At 50.3% G+C, this 18,650-nt stretch overlaps 2 protein-coding genes across 4 annotated transcripts; one reads left to right on the top strand and one right to left on the bottom strand.

The window, feature by feature from the left end:
* Nucleotides 1-2,335: 2,335 nt before the first annotated feature.
* psme3 (proteasome activator subunit 3) lies at nucleotides 2,336-6,194 on the bottom strand. The gene is made up of 10 exons (XM_086194928.1): nucleotides 6,040-6,194; nucleotides 5,583-5,615; nucleotides 5,453-5,515; nucleotides 4,759-4,863; nucleotides 4,631-4,679; nucleotides 4,368-4,486; nucleotides 3,562-3,698; nucleotides 3,300-3,354; nucleotides 2,708-2,794; nucleotides 2,336-2,623 (listed from the first exon to the last, which is right to left on the bottom strand). The coding sequence occupies exons 1-10, from the start codon at nucleotides 6,079-6,081 to the stop codon at nucleotides 2,543-2,545; spliced, it is 771 nt and encodes a 256-aa protein (XP_086051054.1). The 5' UTR covers nucleotides 6,082-6,194; the 3' UTR covers nucleotides 2,336-2,542.
* A 48-nt stretch (nucleotides 6,195-6,242) lies between these two features.
* Nucleotides 6,243-18,183, top strand: nbr1a (NBR1 autophagy cargo receptor a). Of its 3 annotated transcripts, none has more exons than XM_086194927.1 (22): nucleotides 6,243-6,449; nucleotides 6,738-6,800; nucleotides 6,882-6,900; nucleotides 7,015-7,037; nucleotides 8,025-8,207; nucleotides 8,738-8,815; nucleotides 8,887-9,101; nucleotides 9,218-9,337; nucleotides 10,752-11,039; nucleotides 11,379-11,538; nucleotides 11,887-12,132; nucleotides 12,713-12,805; nucleotides 13,076-13,151; nucleotides 13,347-13,397; nucleotides 14,446-14,613; nucleotides 14,701-14,832; nucleotides 14,976-15,091; nucleotides 15,291-15,652; nucleotides 16,184-16,263; nucleotides 16,348-16,435; nucleotides 16,527-16,620; nucleotides 16,700-18,183. In XM_086194927.1, exons 1-22 carry the CDS (start codon nucleotides 6,348-6,350, stop codon nucleotides 16,916-16,918), a joined length of 2,976 nt encoding a protein of 991 aa, XP_086051053.1. In that variant the 5' UTR covers nucleotides 6,243-6,347; the 3' UTR covers nucleotides 16,919-18,183. The 3 variants fall into 3 exon arrangements, with proteins under 3 accessions (XP_086051053.1, XP_086051052.1, XP_086051051.1); XM_086194926.1 differs by having other exon boundaries at nucleotides 13,305-13,397; nucleotides 16,727-18,183; XM_086194925.1 differs by having other exon boundaries at nucleotides 13,305-13,397.
* The last annotated feature ends 467 nt before the right edge of the window (nucleotides 18,184-18,650 follow it).

Here is an 18,650-nt window from a genome sequence, read left to right as displayed (position 1 = left end):
GAGCTAGTATTGGTGGAGCGTAGCACTGGTGGAGCTAGTACTGGTGGAGCTAGTATTGGTGGAGCGTAGCACTGGTGGAGCGTAGCACTGGTGGAGCTAGTATTGGTGGAGCGTAGCACTGGTGGAGCGTAGTACTGGTGGAGCTAGTATTGGTGGAGCGTAGCACTGGTGGAGTGTAGTACTGGTGGAGCGTAGCACTGGTGGAGCTAGTATTGGTGGAGCGTAGCACTGGTGGAGCTAGTATTGGTGGAGCGTAGTACTGGTGGAGCTAGTATTGGTGGAGCGTAGCACTGGTGGAGCGTAGTACTGGTGGAGCGTAGCACTGGTGGAGCTAGTATTGGTGGAGCTAGTATTGGTGGAGCGTAGTACTGGTGGAGCTAGTATTGGTGGAGCGTAGCACTGGTGGAGCGTAGTACTGGTGGAGCGTAGCACTGGTGGAGCGTAGTACTGGTGGAGCTAGTATTGGTGGAGCGTAGTACTGGTGGAGCTAGTATTGGTGGAGCGTAGCACTGGTGGAGCGTAGCACTGGTGGAGCTAGTATTGGTGGAGCGTAGTACTGGTGGAGCATAGTACATGCTGGTGGAGCGTAGTACTGGTGGAGCGTAGCACTGGTGGAGCGTAGTACTGGTGGAGCTAGTATTGGTGGAGCGTAGCACTGGTGGAGCGTAGTACTGGTGGAGCATAGTACATGCTGGTGGAGCGTAGTACTGGTGGAACATAGCACTGGTGGAGCGTAGTACACAGTGGTGGAGCATAGTATTGGTGGAGCTAGTACTGGTGGAGCGTAGTACTGGTGGAGCTAGTACTGGTGGAGCTAGTATTGGTGGAGCGTAGTACTGGTGGAGCGTAGCACTGGTGGAGCTAGTACTGGTGGGGCTAGTAATGGTGGAGCGTAGTACTAGTGGAGCTAGTATTGGTGGAGCGTAGCACTGGTGGAGCTAGTACTGGTGGAGCTAGTACTGGTGGAGCTAGTATTGGTGGAGCGTAGCACTGGTGGAGCGTAGCACTGGTGGAGCGTAGCACTGGTGGAGCGTAGTACTGGTGGAGCTAGTATTGGTGGAGCGTAGCACTGGTGGAGTGTAGTACTGGTGGAGCGTAGCACTGGTGGAGCTAGTATTGGTGGAGCGTAGCACTGGTGGAGCTAGTATTGGTGGAGCGTAGTACTGGTGGAGCTAGTATTGGTGGAGCGTAGCACTGGTGGAGCTAGTATTGGTGGAGCTAGTATTGGTGGAGCGTAGTACTGGTGGAGCTAGTATTGGTGGAGCGTAGCACTGGTGGAGCGTAGTACTGGTGGAGCTAGTATTGGTGGAGCGTAGTACTGGTGGAGCTAGTATTGGTGGAGCGTAGCACTGGTGGAGCGTAGCACTGGTGGAGCTAGTATTGGTGGAGCGTAGTACTGGTGGAGCATAGTACATGCTGGTGGAGCGTAGTACTGGTGGAGCGTAGCACTGGTGGAGCGTAGTACTGGTGGAGCTAGTATTGGTGGAGCGTAGTACTGGTGGAGCGTAGCACTGGTGGAGCTAGTATTGGTGGAGCGTAGTACTGGTGGAGCATAGTACATGCTGGTGGAGCGTAGTACTGGTGGAGCGTAGTACTGGTGGAGCGTAGCACTGGTGGAGCGTAGTACTGGTGGAGCGTAGTACTGGTGGAGCATAGTACATGCTGGTGGAGCGTAGTACTGGTGGAGCGTAGTACTGGTGGAGCGTAGTACATGCTGGTGGAGCGTAGTACTGGTGGAGCGTAGTACTGGTGGAGCGTAGTACATGCTGGTGGAGCGTAGTACTGGTGGAGCGTAGTACTGGTGGAGCGTAGTACACACTGGTTGTCAGAAATGAGCTCCCAAATGTCTCCTTTCATCGTTACGACTCATCTTTTTGCAGTTGTTTTTACCTCATTATTGTATTATTTTGATTTAACATCGTTTTACGTGATAAAAATATTCTGAATGTACCAGTTTATTCAGAACTGGCTTCAACACTGCATGAATTAATGTTATCAGCCATTCATGCAGGTTCTCTGGTTGCTTTCTGTCACCTGACAGTTGCCACGGTGACACCTACAGGTGGATGATGGTCAATGATCCTGTAGAGCTTCAATGTTCAGTAGTTGGCTAAAGTAATCAATGAAAATAACAAGCTTCTATCAGATTGTTGATCAAAAATAGAGAATCATTTATTCACTCGAATCCAGAGCAGCTTTGATGGCTGAAACCTGCTCAACACTCAACCTCTAAATCTCGCCATATAAAACATTCAAAGAGCAAGAAATGAGCGTTCTGGTTCCTCCGGACGCCGTCGCGTCTGCAAGAACAAAGGTTACCCAAGCAGTCACGTGATCTGAAGACAAAACTTTTAATTAAAATTAAAAAATACAGAAGGCTTCATCTATGATGTTCTCCACGATGAGCTTTAAAACAAGAAAAATATTTTACAATTAAAACAAAGGGGTGCGTGGCGTCCATCTACGGCTGATGTGATTGTGTTGAAGTGGTGAATGTCTAGTCCAGGCTAGCACTGCTCAGGCATGGCGAGGGGGCGGGGCTTCAGTAGAGAGCGTCGGTGTTACTGCTGCGAGGCCTCTTGATCTTCTCGATGTTCTTCAGGATCATATCATGTAACGTCACCTGGGGAGACGCACAGGATGAATGTGGTCAGCATGGGTGTGTCTCATGGTTAGTTAGATGGTTACCGGGGCAACGAGGACATACGTATTGATTTCTGAGCTCCGACACTATGATCTTCAGACTGATGTATTCCTTCTCGTCGATCTCTGTCACTGTACGCCGATAATCCTCCTGACAGAAGAGAAATTACTCACTGAGACAGGTTAGCATGCTAATGTTAGCATGCTAAGGTTAGCTTGTGAGGGTCCGTTTCAGAAAGACTTGAGCAAGCCACCAACTGAAGGGTTGAGAAGAATCCACCAATATTTGCTTTGCTGTCGTTGGTCTTTGTTGGAGGGCTCCGACCTGTTTGTGCTCTCCAGTCTCCTTAATGTCAGAGACACCATGATGTTAATGTTCCACCTGAGTTTTTCAGTTTGGTTCCTCTCGGAACAACGAGATCTGTGAGTGGCAGCTGTTAGTGGAATATCTGCACATGGACGCGAGAGCTTCTACGATCCCTCCCAGGACAAACGAGAGCAGAGCATTAATCTCTGGATCTAAGAGGATCTTTGGCTGCTTCGGACTCTAGCGCCACCCTGAGGGATCCAGAGGTTTTCCTACACGTGTAATAAAGTGGTACTGATTTCACTCATTCACGTGTTCATCATGGAGACGCATGGTAACAACAACTTACCACATGAGGATATTTGGCTATTTTGGAGACCAGCTTGGCTCGTGTGATGTAGTATCTAGAACAGAGGACAGACCAGAGTGAAGCAAAGACACTTCCTGCCTTCAGGGTTGATGCTGCTCCTTATTGGTCGGCGATATCACCGAGAGCCTTCGTCACGTTCCAGCCTCAGCGTGGCGAACGCCACTTTGGTCCGGCTGAGGTTTACTGGCTCCGCCTCCATACATGGGCATGTGATCAGATCCCCTCATCACTGTCCACTAACCTGGATATCTGGTCCAGGTAGGACGCTGCCTCTCCTTCCACTGTCCTCAGTTCAGCCACCGTCTCCTCCTGGATCGACACGCCAAAGTTGTTGCCGTCCTCTATCCTGGGGATGAGCAGCTGCACCCACATCTTCACCTGCACAGGAGACACACGCCACGCCACCATCAACCCACGCCGTTACTCACTGGACTTTCAGTTATTCTGCCTGAAAAACTGTGCTGGCGTGTTTGTGCCGAGAGGCAAATAAGTGTTTTGTTTCTATGACGATGACTTCTGTGCATCAATCATCTGATAATCATAAAGGAGATGCCACCGCTCAATATGGCGGCTCACATGCTAGCTGGAGGTGGAGGTGGAGCTTCTATACCGCGTATACCGTGTTTCTTTGTGTCCTTCAAACAATGGCGGTTGAATGGAGCCAATGAACATTTAACAACATTTAGGGAATGACAGTGGGGAACTGTAACGCCACGAGGCCTGTGGTTACCACGCCATGACAACCAGCGAAGAACTATCAGGCTTGAGGGGCAGTAACACCTCCTCACCCAGGTCAACCATCTCCAAACACGCCAAGTGTCTTGGATATGATTGGCTCCCCGAATGGAGGGACATTATGACATCAGTGCTTCGTCTGGAGTGGCGGCATAAATGTTGAATGTGCCACAGGCAGAGGCCACGCCTTCTCCTTTCACCCAACATTGATACCTGTCCAATCCTCACAGTTGAGAATGTGGCGGCAGTGGCGGCCTCCTCAGATAGAAATGTTACACATCTGAAGACTGTGAGCAGAGGGGCGGGACTTACCGTGTTACATTTCTCGATGAGCGTCCTGATTTCTGGTTTGACCTTTTCAATAAGATCCACGAGGTTGGCGTTGCTCTTCATCATACCGCCAGGCATGACGAAGACCTTGGTGCCAGTCACTGGAGGACAGAGGACGGACACATCAGTAGTTCACCAGCAGGTTTCCTGTCTGTAAACAGTCTTGGAATGGGCGGAGCTGCAGCCACCACCGACAGTTTGTATATCACGAACACGCCAGGACCACTCCTCGTCCTTCTACTCACCCATGTCCTCGCCGCTGTCGTCCTCCAGCTTCCTCTTCTTGGCATTTTGCTGTGGACAGATCAAACCTGATCAGGCACCATACCCCCCCCTCCCAGGAGCAGACAGATGTTGCAACAAGCAGACTCACTGTGTCCAGTCCATCATGGAGGTTGGACAGCAGAATGGGGTCTGGCACCGTCAGGTTGATCTCTGAGTGGATCTCCTTCAGCTCCAAGATGTTCAGGATCGGATCCTGGAAAACAGCAAGGTGACCGTGACAGACACCGCTGCCGGGGAACCTGCCACCCCCTCAGTGGAGAACCCATCATTTAACCTGTTAGGATTGTGGGTAATGTAGTGTATGACTCAACTGTGGTTCTGTATCAATGTGAGAGAGGAGTTTGGAGTTTGAGATGAGAGGAGCTGGAGAAACACTGACACCAGCCATGTCAATGTTCTGGACCAGCAGGTAGAACCAGAGCACAAAGAACAAGCTGACAGAACCAGCAGTAACAGAACAAAAGCTATCAGGATCAGTTGATAGAAGAAGCTGGAGGTACCAGAGCTGGAGGAACCAGAGCTGGAGGTACCAGAGCTGGAGGAACCAGAGCTGGAGGTACCAGAGCTGGAGGAACCAGAGCTGGAGGTACCAGAGCTGGAGGTACCAGAGCTGGAGGAACCAGAGCTGGAGGAACCAGAGCTGGAGGCACCAGAGCTGGAGGCACCAGAGCTGGACTCATCATTAAAGGTTTCCAGACTGAAGTGCTGACAACGACCGTGAGTAAAGCTGCACACTGATCAACACGTCTCAGATCAACGCACCACACAGACACGTGACTGACCTTCAGGAAGTGATCGAGCTCCAGCAACTTCTTGGGGAAAAAAGTGGCGACTAGATCCTCCGCCTGAAAGACACGGAGACTTGTTAGTGGCTGGAGGGGCAACTGGGGGCTCGGAGGGAACACCTCTTACCTCTGCAGTGATTCGTTCCCTGAAAGCATCAACCTGGAGAGACACGAGAGTCTGACATGAGCATGTTGACATAGTGACATGTTGACATAGTGACATGTTGACTTGCAGGCTTCATGTCACTGATGAGTGTTTAAACTCCGGAGGCGGCAGCTTGTCAAGAAGCTAACTCGCTAGCCTGGCCTTCGACGGTGCATGTGCTCCAATCCTAACATATGTTTAGTCACAACTCAGCATCATCACCTCAGTACATTACGTCATCGTTCTGACCTGGTCGCAGCACCTGCTGAGAGGCTAGACAGGTGTGTTGTAACCGGCGGGAAAGCCGGCGGCTAGCCGCCGGCGGTTCGGCCTTATCTTCGCTCCAATGATGCTACAGCAGGCGGCTAACACGCTAGCAAACAAATAGCAACAACTACGTCATCTAAGGCAAGGCGAGGTTGAGGGGGCGGAGCCGTACCTTGGTTTTAATGTCATTGTCCACCTTTAGGAGTGAAGACATCTTCTGCTGTCGGGTAGGCGCAGAAAGATCGTCCCAACATGAAATTCTCTAATGAACGAACGTGTGGCTTACTGTCTGCCAGCCACACTTGTGAGCTTGAAAATGACGTCGTCAGCGTGCGACCAGCGCGGTGTTTGCAGAGCGCATGCGCTAAACGTCATCGTATTTTTTTCTCGACGCAGCTGACGATGTAAACAAGAGAAGACGGCCGAGGGCAGCAGGATCATTGCACCGGCGGCACCGCACATGAGAGCGGCTACGTGAACATGGGACTCCCCGTCACTATCAAAGTCAACTTCCGGGGGAACGTGAAGAGGTTTCTGGCCCAAGATCTGGACAAGCTGGAGTGGGAGTCGGTGGAAGCCTGGGTGAGCTGATAGCCGCTAGCTGCTAGCTCGTAGCCGAGCAGCTCTGCTAACCGCTGTCGCAGTTTGGCGGAGAAGAGGCCCAGATGTGGCCTCGGCACGGACACTCGCTGTTCGTCCACTTACGCGTTTATATGAAGCAGAGAGAGAGTGTGTGTTAACATTTGAGCTAAAGAAGCGCATTTTTGTGTGTTCTAAAGCTAAACTATCTGCAGCTGTAACTCTCACGACCTCAGCGGATGTTTGTCAGTGTTGTTGCTGCGTGTTGAAGCTCCAGTCTTCATCTTTCAGATCAAAGCGTCATTCGGAATCAACCATTTTCAAGTGAAGTACTTTGATGAGGACAATGAAGAGGTGAGAGGGTGACTGTCGTTGTGTTATTGTCCTGGAAGCTTGCTGGAGTGCGTGTATTCATTCTTCTCCTCTTCATTACAGATTTGCATCAACAGTCAAGGTGAGTTACTTGATGCAGTAGTTGTTTACATTGTTGTATTTGTCTCATGTTGCTTAGATTTGATATTAAACAGAGATGAAGGCTGCATGAAACAGTTGTTTTGTTTCATTTCAGATGAGTATGAAGAAGCCATCAAGGTACTGAGATGATGCTGATGGACACACACACACACACACACACACACACACACACACACACACACACACAGAGGAAATATTATACCCCAGCTTTCATTCGAAAAGCCAGCAACCTGATGATGTTCAGTACCTGCAGATTGTCTGTAGGATTCATCATTTGCAATTTATATGAATTATAATATATACAGTACACCACATGGGGGCGGCATGGCTCAGATCAGAATCAGAATGAGTTTTATTGGCCAAGTATGTTCACAACATACAAGGAATTTGATTCCGGCAGTTGGTGTCACTCATGGAATGAGCAGAAGAAACATAGACATAACATAAACATAAATAATAGAAAATACAGTATATACAATAGAAAATATACACACCTGTGCAAAGAGATAATATGAGCAGTGCAAAAACACAATTGGTGCAAGGTACCCAATGTAGTGCAGACTTGAGTGAGTGTCCAGTTAAACATGAGTGTGTGACCACTCAGCAGTGCAGCAGATCAGAGGTAGAGTGGCTGTCTAGTAACCGAAGGGTCGCTGGTTCGATCCCCGCTTCCCCCGTTGACCATGTCCAAGAATTCTTGAGCAAGATACCACAGCCCTGATTGCTCCTGATGGCCCTGTGATGGACTGGTGACCCGTCCAGGGTGAACCCCGCCTCTCAGCCAATGTCAGCTGGGATAGGCTCCACCCCCCACGACCCTTAACAGGATAAGGTTTATAGAAAATGGATGGATAACTGGAGGATAGATGGATGGAGTGGTGGACAGTACAGCATATGAATAACACAACAGTCTCATTTTTACGTGAGACTATCCTACCATTTCAATGTGTGTAAAGTATGAATGATATGGATTTGATATCTGTCAGTTCTGTGTCATGGCACAGCGGCAGCAACACACACAGACAAGAAACCCAGCAAAGCTGTGCATGAATAAGAAAGAGCTGACCACAAGTAGACAGTTGATTCGTGGTGTTTGTGTTCCAGAGTGCAGAGAAGCAGGGCAACCAGCTCCATATGAATGTCTACAAGATGAAAGGTCAAGCCTGCGGCGGCCCACTGAAGACAGAGGTCAAGGAGCTGAAAGGAGACCTGCGACCTGCTCCGCCCTACCCGTCCCGGGTCAAAACGGTGGACAAGGGCACGCAGGTCACCCCAGAGCGAGAAGCTGTAAGGAGCCTCCCTCCCACTGATATGTGCTTGTATTTAGACGGCCAACGGTGTGGAAACCAGTCACCTTTGGGGGTTATTCCAGTTCATTCAGGAGTTCTGTCAAACAATGATTGAAGTGGTGTCGTCTGTTTGGAACTTGTGATTATGAACCTCACAATCGTCATGTTCACGTTGGAATGTGTGTTCTTTTGTGTGTGAGTTGGAATAGTGACTCGGTAACCGGCAGACAAACCGCCGCTGCTGACTCCAGACCTGGGTTTTGCTGGTCAGCAACACTAACATGTTGTGTTGCAGCAAGATAGGAATGAATCAACCTGTGGCACCAACCACTGGTGCTTGACCACACCTGTTTGAAGATACACACACTCACACACACACCAACATGGACGCTCAGATGAATGCAAGAACATTTACCAGTAAAACAACACCTGCAAGAAAATGAGATCTGTGTTAGTCAGAAACCAGCAAACTGGTACCAAAGTCAGTGCTGGTATCCATGGTGCTGTGTCTGCTCTGTCTCCATCCAGGTGACTGTCAAAGACAGCAAGGGGAACAAACCAGAGGACGAGCCCCCCCCCATGTGGTTCCGGTCATACATGGAGAAGGTAACAGTGGTATTACTGTCGTGGGGTTGGAGGTAGCTGTGAACTGCTGCTAACTGGGTTCCTTGTACCAGTTTAAGGATGAGGTGGTGAAGGAGGTGGTGGAGAGGATGTGCAGCGACTTCTCTGGCCAGTGCTGCACCCACAAATCTCCTGATGGCCCCCCCGAGGCCAGCGGGGGTCCTGTGGGGCCCAGGCCAGGCCCCTCCACCTCAAACGGATCACTGGGCTACACGCCAAACTGCAGCAGCTGCAACAAACTGACGTCCGAAGGGGCGTACAAGTGCAGGTAGGCTTGAGGAAGCTACTTGGGGGGGGGGGGGGGGGGGGGGGCGGCGTACTCACGCTTTGTTCAAGAAGAAAGTTCCTTATCATGGTTTTTGTCTGTCCTCGTCTCTTGGCCAGTGTCTGTCCCTCCTGCATCCTGTGTGAGATGTGCCGGCACAGCCACGACCCCAGCCACAATCTGGTGAGAACCAAGACGCCGCTCTCCATCCCAGAGCATGGCATGTCTGGAGAGATAAGGTGAGCCACACCCACCAGATCACATGGTCCCTGCAGCAGTACTCGCCGCGCTTTCTCACACATAAAAGCCTACCTTCCAGCACCGCTGGGCATCTGCTCATTCACTCTTGTGTTCCAGAACATTCCTGGCTAGCACCTGTTCACACATATTCTGGTTTACTGGAACAACATTGCAACAACCTTGTTATTGGTGGATGGTTTTGGTTGGTACGCTCCACTGCCATATTCAGCAACCCACACGCCTGAAATGGCATGTTGTGATGAAGGTGCTAGCAAGGTCATGACAGCGCTTAGTTGTAAATGTAGACAGTAAATAGCAATATATTAATAAGTGTCCCTAATAGAACCAGGTTTTGCATCTTTACTGGATCCACCCACAACCACTCTGATTCTCTTCTGTGCTACTACATGGGGGTTCCCACGCGTCCTGGAAAACCGATTGACCAGTTTTCCACTCATGGAAAATGACAAAAAAGGACAAATGTCCTGGAACCAGTTCATATTTCCTGGAGCATATTTAGTCCTCCCCCTGCCTTGTGAGCGAATGCTAAAGGCTTAAAAGCTACACGCGTGCATGTCTGTTGTCACCTTTTTCTGAGCCCAGTGCTTCTCTGCCTCTCGTCGGCGCAGCGCCCACATGACGCTACCTGCCAATCACATGAGCGCAGTTAGTGGATGTGTCATTACTAAGTCGGCTGTGCGGAGTGAGATGCAGCGGTTCTCAGATTTCAGAGATGATTGAAAATATACGCATATTTTTAGAGGAAGTGCAGGAGAAAAGGTCAGAGAGAAGAGTTGGTGCCCAGTTGAAGATTGTTCCTCTCCTTTGACATGCTCATGAAGTGATCTGGGGGTGTTTGCAGTATTCTATGATACATTTGTCACAATTATTTTTCATAGATAAATTATAGCCATAGACTGCACATCAAATGTGTGAGTAACAAACATGGAAACAATCTGGAGAAATGCAAGTTCCAACTGTAGAAAAGAACCCTTCCAAAGTGTGAGGGGACAGAAATGTAGTAGTGTCTGACGTCAGGACTCGTCTCTGTAGCTGCTGAAAATGTCCTGGAAAATAATTTCAGGGAAAGAGTGGGAACCCTGCACATACAAACATGCAGGAAATTGCATTTAGGGGGTGGGGCCTTCCTGCGGAGAGCCATGGTCGGCCCCTCCCAGTCGCACTCCTGTTTCCATTGTCCAGTCATTGGAATTCGTCAGTGCAGACTCAGCAGAAACAGACAACCTGGCTCTCAATTACACACGACTCCTTCCAGGAACATTTCTGGGTAAAGGGTTATGTTTGAATGAGGCTGAAGAATCAAAGAGAGCAGGATGAAGAATGATGAATGTTGTATTTCCGGAAAATCAACTCCTGGTATTCACACACGTTCCTTACACCGTTCTAAACCAGGTTCCTGAGGCGAGGAGACCGGACGGTGCGCAAGGCGGAGCGGCAGCGCCTCAAAGCTGAGCGCCGGCAGCTGCGAGCCGAGGTGAAGGAGATCAAGAAGAAGCTGCGGCTGGAGAAGAGGGGCCTCCAGTGGAGCGGGCCCTCCACCTCTGGCAGAGCCAACCTGACAAACACAGCATCCGCCTCCACTCAGGCCCCCGCCCAGCCCCCAATCGCTGCCTCAGACACAGCCTCAGGTCCAGCCCCAGGCCCCACCCCTGCCCCTGAACCCCCGGCCTCCAGTCCAGAGTAAGCGCCACCTTGGGAGGGTGTCCACCAGTGCTGGTGCCTCAGAGCCAGCATGGATGCCATTTTTTTTTTCCAAGAAAAGAATCAAATGTGGCCTCTTTGTAATCTAGTCTGTGTGAGTGTCGCTGGCTGCTGGTGGTGGAGAATGTTGGAACTACCTCACTGTCAAACTGCTGCTGCTGCCGCTGCTGCTGCTGCTGCTTCATAGATTTCCTAAGAAAAATGCTTTTGAGCTGCAAAAATCTGGGCTCCTGCTTTTTTGATTCGTAGAGAACAGAGAGGGGGGTGTTATGAGAAGCCAGGGCTGTTCTCAACGCTGCTCTGTACCCTGTAAACCAGGGGTCCCGGGGGCTCGCTGGCGGCCCTGCTACCCACTATGGCTGCCTTGTTTCTGGATGAAAATCTGCCTGACGGCACACGCCTGGAGCCTGGCACCAAGTTCATCAAATACTGGAAGATGAGGAACTCGGGCACAATCAGCTGGACCTCAGAGACTAAGGTACCCTTCCATTCGCAAAGAGGACACGCCCCTTCTTCACTCTGAGCCCCTCCCCCTTCTCAACTACCTGTTACCCACTAACAACAGTTAAGATTCTGACCAGCCTGAGACGATGCTACTTAAGTCTTTTCTGTCTGAGCGGCTGATTCATGTTGTTGACGTCCACATTAGCGTGACAGCATGTGTGTGTCGTCTGGAGCGCATGTATTTCTTTCTGTTTTGTGAATTGGTTGCATGCTTTTGTCTTTTTTGTATGTGTACTCCTATTTTGTGCGCGTGTGTGTGTGTGTGTGTGTGCGCGCGCGTGTGTGTGTGTGTGTGTGTGTGTGTGTGTGTGTGTGAGACCAGCTGGTATTCATGTGGGGAAACCTCGGCCTGGCGTCAGAGGACAGGAGGGAGGTGCCGGTCCCTTCGCTGCTTCCTGGACAAGTGGGTGTGGTCAGTGTGCCGTTCGTCGCCCCTATGATGGAGGGAATGTACACCTCACACTGGCGGCTGGCGCACTGTGGGTGTCAGTTCGGCCCACGTGTCTGGTGCAGCATTGTGGTCGACCTGGGCAACAGCCACAACACTCTAGAGCTGAGCAGGCGGCTGGTAAGTCATCAGGGACTCACTTTAGTCCTTTTTTGTTAGAGAAGAAGGCTGCCGGTTCTTGAACGTCACAACAGGGACATGGAGAGCACAGTGTGGAAGAGAGGCTCAGGTCCACCAGCACTTGATTCTGTCTTGACTGGATCAAGAGCAAAAATAATAATGATGATAATTTTATCAAGCACGTTCCCTTCACCTGTACTCTGATGGCCGCCACCCCCAGCTCACACTCTTCTATTTTATAGTTGAGCTGTTTTTGTTAACAGCTGTAAGCAGCTATGTTCCTATGTGCATCTTTGACTTACTGTGCAACACCAACCTGCCAAGGGACGACGGATGGAAGTGAATCTGTGGCTCCAATCTGATATATTTACATATGAGTGGTCATTAATGTGCTCTGTCCTCCTCCGGAAAATAAATACATGCATGAATAAACAAGCAAAGATTGTAGCCAAAGGCTACTTTCAATCGGTGTCCCAGGTGGATGGTCCCTAGGAACAGAGTTCAGGCTGCCTCTCAGAAGTTAGAATTCCAGCAGACAAACATCTAAACCTCCCTGTCCATCTTCCTCTTGTATCTTCAGTGGAGGACAGTGGATGAGAGGGACAGTGGCTTGTCTGTTGATGGCAGCCAACAGGACTTCCTCTTCCCCTCTGTTGACCTGCTGACTGCACAGGTAACTCCACACCTCTCAAGAACAGAACCTTGTGTATGAGTGATGTCTTCGATGGCAGTAGAGTTGTGGTTTGACGGTCTGAACTCATCTCATCTGGGGCTTCATTGACTCAATCTGGAATAAAATACTTGACTACATACATGAAATAATCTGGTGGAAAGAACATGAACGTTGATGTGGGTAGAACTTTGTTTGCCACAGTAAGACATCATATGTGGTGGTAATGATGAAGGTTGGACGCAATCCTCCTGCTTGTCTTCTGTGTTTCAGGACCTTCTGTCGTTTGAGTTACTTGATATAAATATCGTGCAGGAGTTGGAGAAGGTTCCCAACAATACGCCTGCAGGTAAGTACTGTTTGTTGGGACAAGCGAAGAGACAGTGGCACCCTGCATCTAGTGTCTCAAAACTTTGTAGAGAAAATCATTTTGTTCATCCTGTTAGAAGTATTCCGAGATATTATATTTGTTTGTTTGTTTTTGATGTAATTGATATGACAGATTTGACACCCTGCATCTCACCTCTGCCCCATGATGCACCAGGGCTGAAGATGAAAGAAGAGGCAGAGGTCACAGGGGTCAGACAGCTGTTAGGTAAGATGTTTTCCAAGGGTGTGTATATTAAAGGACCACATGCAAAGTTTGTAATTGTCCATTATCCTCAGAACAAGACCAGAAGACAGAGCCCCTCCTCCAGGGAGCGAAGACCCAGGCTAGTTAGCTTAGCACAATGGCTGGCACTGGGTGGGAAGTGTAAGCATCAGCTAGCTCCGGTCCAGGATGGTGGTTAGCTTAGCCCAATGACTGGTAGTGGGTGAGAAGTGTTGCTATCAGCTGGCTCAGATCCAGGCTGGTTAGCTTAGCCCAATGGCTGGTAGTGGGTGAGAAGTGTTAGCATCAGCCAGCTCAGGTCCAGGCTAGTTAGCTTAGCCCAATGGCTGGTAGTAGGTGGGAAGTGTTAGCATCAGCTAGCTCAGGTCCAGGCTAGTTAGCTTAGCCCAATGGCTGGTAGTAGGTGGGAAGTGTTAGCATCAGCCGGCTCAGGTCCAGTCTAGTTAGCTTAGCCCAGTGGCTGGTAGTGGTTGGGAAGTGTTAGCATCAGCTAGCTCAGGTCCAGGCTAGTTAGCTTAGCCCAATGGCTGGTAGTGGGTGGAAGTGTTAGCATCAGCTAGCTCAGGTCCAGGATGCTGGTGTGTCCAGCAGGAATCCTCCTCCTCCTCATCATCAGTAGCAGCAGTCGCTCTTCTAGTCCTCCATAAACCTTTGGTTCTGTTGACCCAAGTTCCAGTGGAGCTTTGGAGGTGCTGCGTCAAATCACTGCACCCAGTCAGGAAAGTAGTTCCGGCTACGTGTCTGATTCTACCACTACAACGTCTCCTCATGTTAAACTGGTGTTCATCACCAAGGTTACACAACCCTCCTGATATGAATGCAGGCAGAGACGGAGCTACGCTAACACTTCCCACCCACTACCAGTCACTGTGCTAAGCTAACTAGCCTGGGTCTCAGCTCCTGGGATGATGGCTGATAAGAAACTTTCTCCGAAATTGGGTGTGTTCTTAATCAGTCCAAGTGTGATGAAAGTGTGAGGTGGGACGTCTGATTGTTTGTGTGCAGTTGTTAGCAGCAGCTTTGTGTTCAGGCCTGAAGCTAAAGCAGGAGATGGAGCGGGTGGAGGCGGTATTGGTGGATGAGGAGCTCAGTGGAGCTCAGTTCCTCTGTGAGACTGTCATCCGCTCACTCACCTTGGAAGAGGCCCCTGACCACAGACCCCCACGCAGGGCCCAGCCCAGTGGCCACAGACCAGAGGGTGAGCCACCGTGACTCCTCTGATCTTTATACCATCCCAGTCTAAATATGACGGTTGCTCATTGTCAGGAACTCATGTTGTCTTCAGTCATGTCGCACAGGCCAGCGGAGGCCGTCAAACCGACACAAGAAGGAAATGACATCACTGGAGGGGAGAATTCAGTTCCGCCTCCCAACACAGGTATCAACACCACCACCTCAGAGGAGACGCAGCTAACAGGTAGGGGGGCAACTGCATCTTTGAAGTCTTCATTCGCGTCTTCATTTCTCCTTCATGTGTTTATTGACCGGGTTCTTTAAGACATGTAGCTCCGCCCCCATATTTACATACTCATGATAGTGGTCTTTCTTCCTTTGATGCAGAGAAGGAAACTCCGCGGGTCAATTCCCATCCTGACACTGAGGATGAGGAGGTCGCCATGCTGGACCACCTTCAGGAGGCGAGAGAGGGCGGGGCCAGAGGGCAAGAATGGGACGAGGTCAGAAGAGCACTTCCTGTTAGAGCCTTAAACCGGAATTATTAAAGAATTTGTTTTGGTCTCAATAACCATTGTTGTGTCTTTGTTTGTGAGCGGTCCAGTACCAGACCGCTATTTCAGGCACAGCAGCCTAGACAAGATCATCCTGATTGGCAGGCTTCGTTGACGTGTCATAGAAGTCTCTCCCCTTCTGTCTCAGGTCAGCAGCCAGACGTCCTCAGCGTCCTCCTGTGACGATTACATCATCGTCCTCCCAGACTGCTTTGACACCAGCCGTCCTCTGGGGGAGTCACTGTACAGTTGCGCTATGTCACGGCCTGACGCCACTGTCACCACAACCTCAGTCAATCCGGAGGCAGAACAGCCTGACACTTCTGAGGTGGGTGGGGCAACTCCACAAAGACAGGCGATGTCCTCCTTCGCCCCTCCTGCTCTCAGTAGTGGGAACCAGATGCTCTGTGCTTCGCTAACCCTGGATGCCATGACACTCACGCCTGAAGTGCTGCCACCTCCATGTCTGCCAGAACCCCTGCTGCCACCACCAACCCTCTACTCACCCAGGTAGGCTGAGGAGGCGGAGCCTGCTCTGTTTCGGGCTACACCCACCAAAGTAGACAGTATCGTTGATTCTGTTTGTTTTTGAGAGTAATGGTAGTAATATTAAGCTGGAAGCAGCGAGTCATGTCACTGAGGTAGCAGCACCAACAGGTCCAGTCAGCCTGAACCTGTCAAGTCTCTTGGTCCACCTAGACCTTTTCTGGAGGCTGATGAGCACCAAGTTTGGAGGCTGCAGCAGCAGCACTGAGCAACTAGAACTGACTCAGTTTCCCCACGGGGATCAATAAAGTATTCTGCTTCTGATTCTGAGAATTGTGTGCTCACCACTGTTAGAAGGGGCGGGATTAATACCTTTAAGACCAGCTGTCACACATACTGGCCAATGTAAATAAAGAGAAGCTGCGAGTAGGCGGAGACACTGAAACTGTCACTCACGATCTTTACTGGTCAGTTTAATTCTGGATTTTTGATTTCTTGGGGTTATGAGTGACGCCAGAGCTGCAGCATGAGGTGTTCACTCTGCTTCTGTTTCAGGTCGGAGGCCCTGTACCTGGCGGAAGGTCCTGTGGGCCCTGGCAACTTGGAGCCCCACCCACCCAGGGTCCACCTGAACTGTGAGTCTTATCCTCCAGATGATACGATCTTAAAGTACTCATTGTAGGGAGTTGATTCATTGTGTGTGTGTGTGTCTTATCTAGTATCGTCAGGTCTGTCCAGATCTGCTGGCTCAGTGTCCAGTGCCTTTGAGACTTACACCCCTAGACCTGGCGAGGCGCTGCAGCCCAGGTGACCCACTGCTGCCTCTGCAATCATAATCTCAGTGAACGCCTGGTTTCCTGTTGCGTGTTCCGTGACGTCGTGCTTGTCTTTGTTCCAGGGGAACCATCACCGAAGGATTTGTCAAAGGAGCTCTTTCTGTGGCAGCGTCTGCGTACAAGGCTCTCTTCACCGGACCAAACTGCACTGTACAGGTATGTCACATGTGGGCGGTGGATGACGCCCATGCAGCATCAGATGGCTGTTGAAGCATATATCATCCCCCCCCCCCAGCGAGGTATTGACCCAGCTGCCCGGCAGGACCCGTCCATGATGGCGATGCTGCTAGAGATGGGCTTCAGAGACCGCCAGCTCAACCAGCGGCTGCTGAGGAAGCACGGCTACAGCCTGCTGTACACCGTCAATGAGCTGGTGCAGATGGCCGAGGACCGCCAGAACGCTGCCGCCACCGCCAAGAGAGAGGGAGGAAACACTGCCGGGAGGCGATTGTGATGCTTCTACTGGACAAGACTGAACACTTCTCAAGAACACAGTAACAAGTCCAAATCAGAAGATGATTAATTTTGTAGATGATGATTGGTGATTGATTGGACCAGGTGTGATGTCATCATACCATACAAATCATGGGACTAAAAGAAATGGGGAGCAATTATTTCCAGGGCAATGTAGATTAGAGAGGGAGGAGCCTTTCATTTAGCATTTAGACGCTTCAGTAGTTGGTTTTGGAAGGCGGGCGACCTTCGGCCCGCCTCGTCTCTTCGTTGCTTTATTAGTCGTAGACATGAAGACAAATGTTGATTGTGGTAGAACTGCTAGCAGCCCGGTAGCAGCGCTCCTGCAGCTACGTTGATGTTCTGGATGCGTCAGGATCATTCCAGGTTTTTAAACTGGGTTTCGGGATTAATACAGACTATCGGCCCAATATGAAGCTAGAACCAGTACCGCCAAGCAGCTGCAGCTAGCAGACAGAGCAACGATGTGCATCAAATTAACAGGTGCTTGTTGCTGAGTCCAGGCTGATGACCACAGTTAATCCGTTTCTAAGACGCCAGAATGCTGTATAGAGGAACAAGCTGGGACGCCATCACACCAGTAAACAAGCACCACATCATAATAGGGAGGTCATTTCTATGATTATAGTCCAGAACCATCAGAAAATGTGGCTGAACAAACATGTTTTTGAGAAACTATCAGCTGCACCTTCTGACCCAACCTGGAACAGCGCCCTCTAATGTCTGTTCATGTCTGACCAGTTGCAGCAGCTGCTTGGTTCTTGCTCGTCAATATTTGAACGATTTTGTATTAACTTTTTGGGCCCAGAAACAGATGGCAGCCGCAGCCAGGTTCAGCGGTGGGAGCAAGCCTCGTGAAATCTGCCTCCACAATGCGAACTTGCTCCGTATCCCAGTTCTGTCTCCGGACTCGCTGACATGAATGTAGATGCCTTTTGTACGGCTTCATATTGGACCTGCGTGACAGGTCGTGGCGAGCCCATCTCCAGGGGTCCTAGTGGTGGTAGAGGCGGACACGTGGAGCCAAGCGGTGATTATCAGTTAATCTACGTGGTGATTGATGGGTTGTGGCGTGAGTGATGATTTATGTTCACCTTTGTTCCTCCGTCATGTTGGTTTGAGGTGTTCTGATGGTGGAACAAGTCTTTGCTCTCTGTGGAACCCTCTTGAAATTGTCGACCACATTAAACCTTCCTCTGTCCATCTGCCAATAAACTCTTTGCACATCTTCCTGGTCTCATTTCAAATGTCCAGACGAAGGTCATGTCTCGCCTGACTCAGGGCCAGGATGTCATCTGACTGACCTGATAATGCTCCGTCGGCTCTTGAAGAGCCTCTGCTGGTTCAACATCCAGGCTGTGATGCCATACATGAACATCGATATCACCGTGGTAACAGATGCACTTCTTGGAGATGATGCCATCTTCTTGCCCTGGACGCCTGGTGCTACACCTCAGCTCGGTTCAGAGGTCATCCCAACGGATTTCTGTCTGGATCAAATCTTGTTGTGCAAAACGGCAAAAAAAAGAGTCAGAAATCTGACCAGATGATGATGTCATGATGAAAAGGTCAAGAGTATCATTACTTCATAAATGCAGTAACCCTTGGGTGAATGCAGTACACTTGTGAGCAGCGTGGCTCAGAGGTAGAGTGGCCATCTAGCAACCGAAGAGTTGCTGGGTCAGTCCTCACCTACCCCGGTGACCATGTCC

The sequence above is a fragment of the Aulostomus chinensis genome, chromosome 23, assembly GCF_037954235.1.
Source record: "Aulostomus chinensis isolate RoL2024-O1b breed Wild chromosome 23, RoL_Achi_v1.0, whole genome shotgun sequence".
NCBI classification, from domain to species: domain Eukaryota; kingdom Metazoa; phylum Chordata; class Actinopteri; order Syngnathiformes; family Aulostomidae; genus Aulostomus; species Aulostomus chinensis.
The sequence above is the reverse complement of the archived record's forward strand: the minus strand, read 5'-3'. Positions and strand labels throughout refer to the sequence as shown.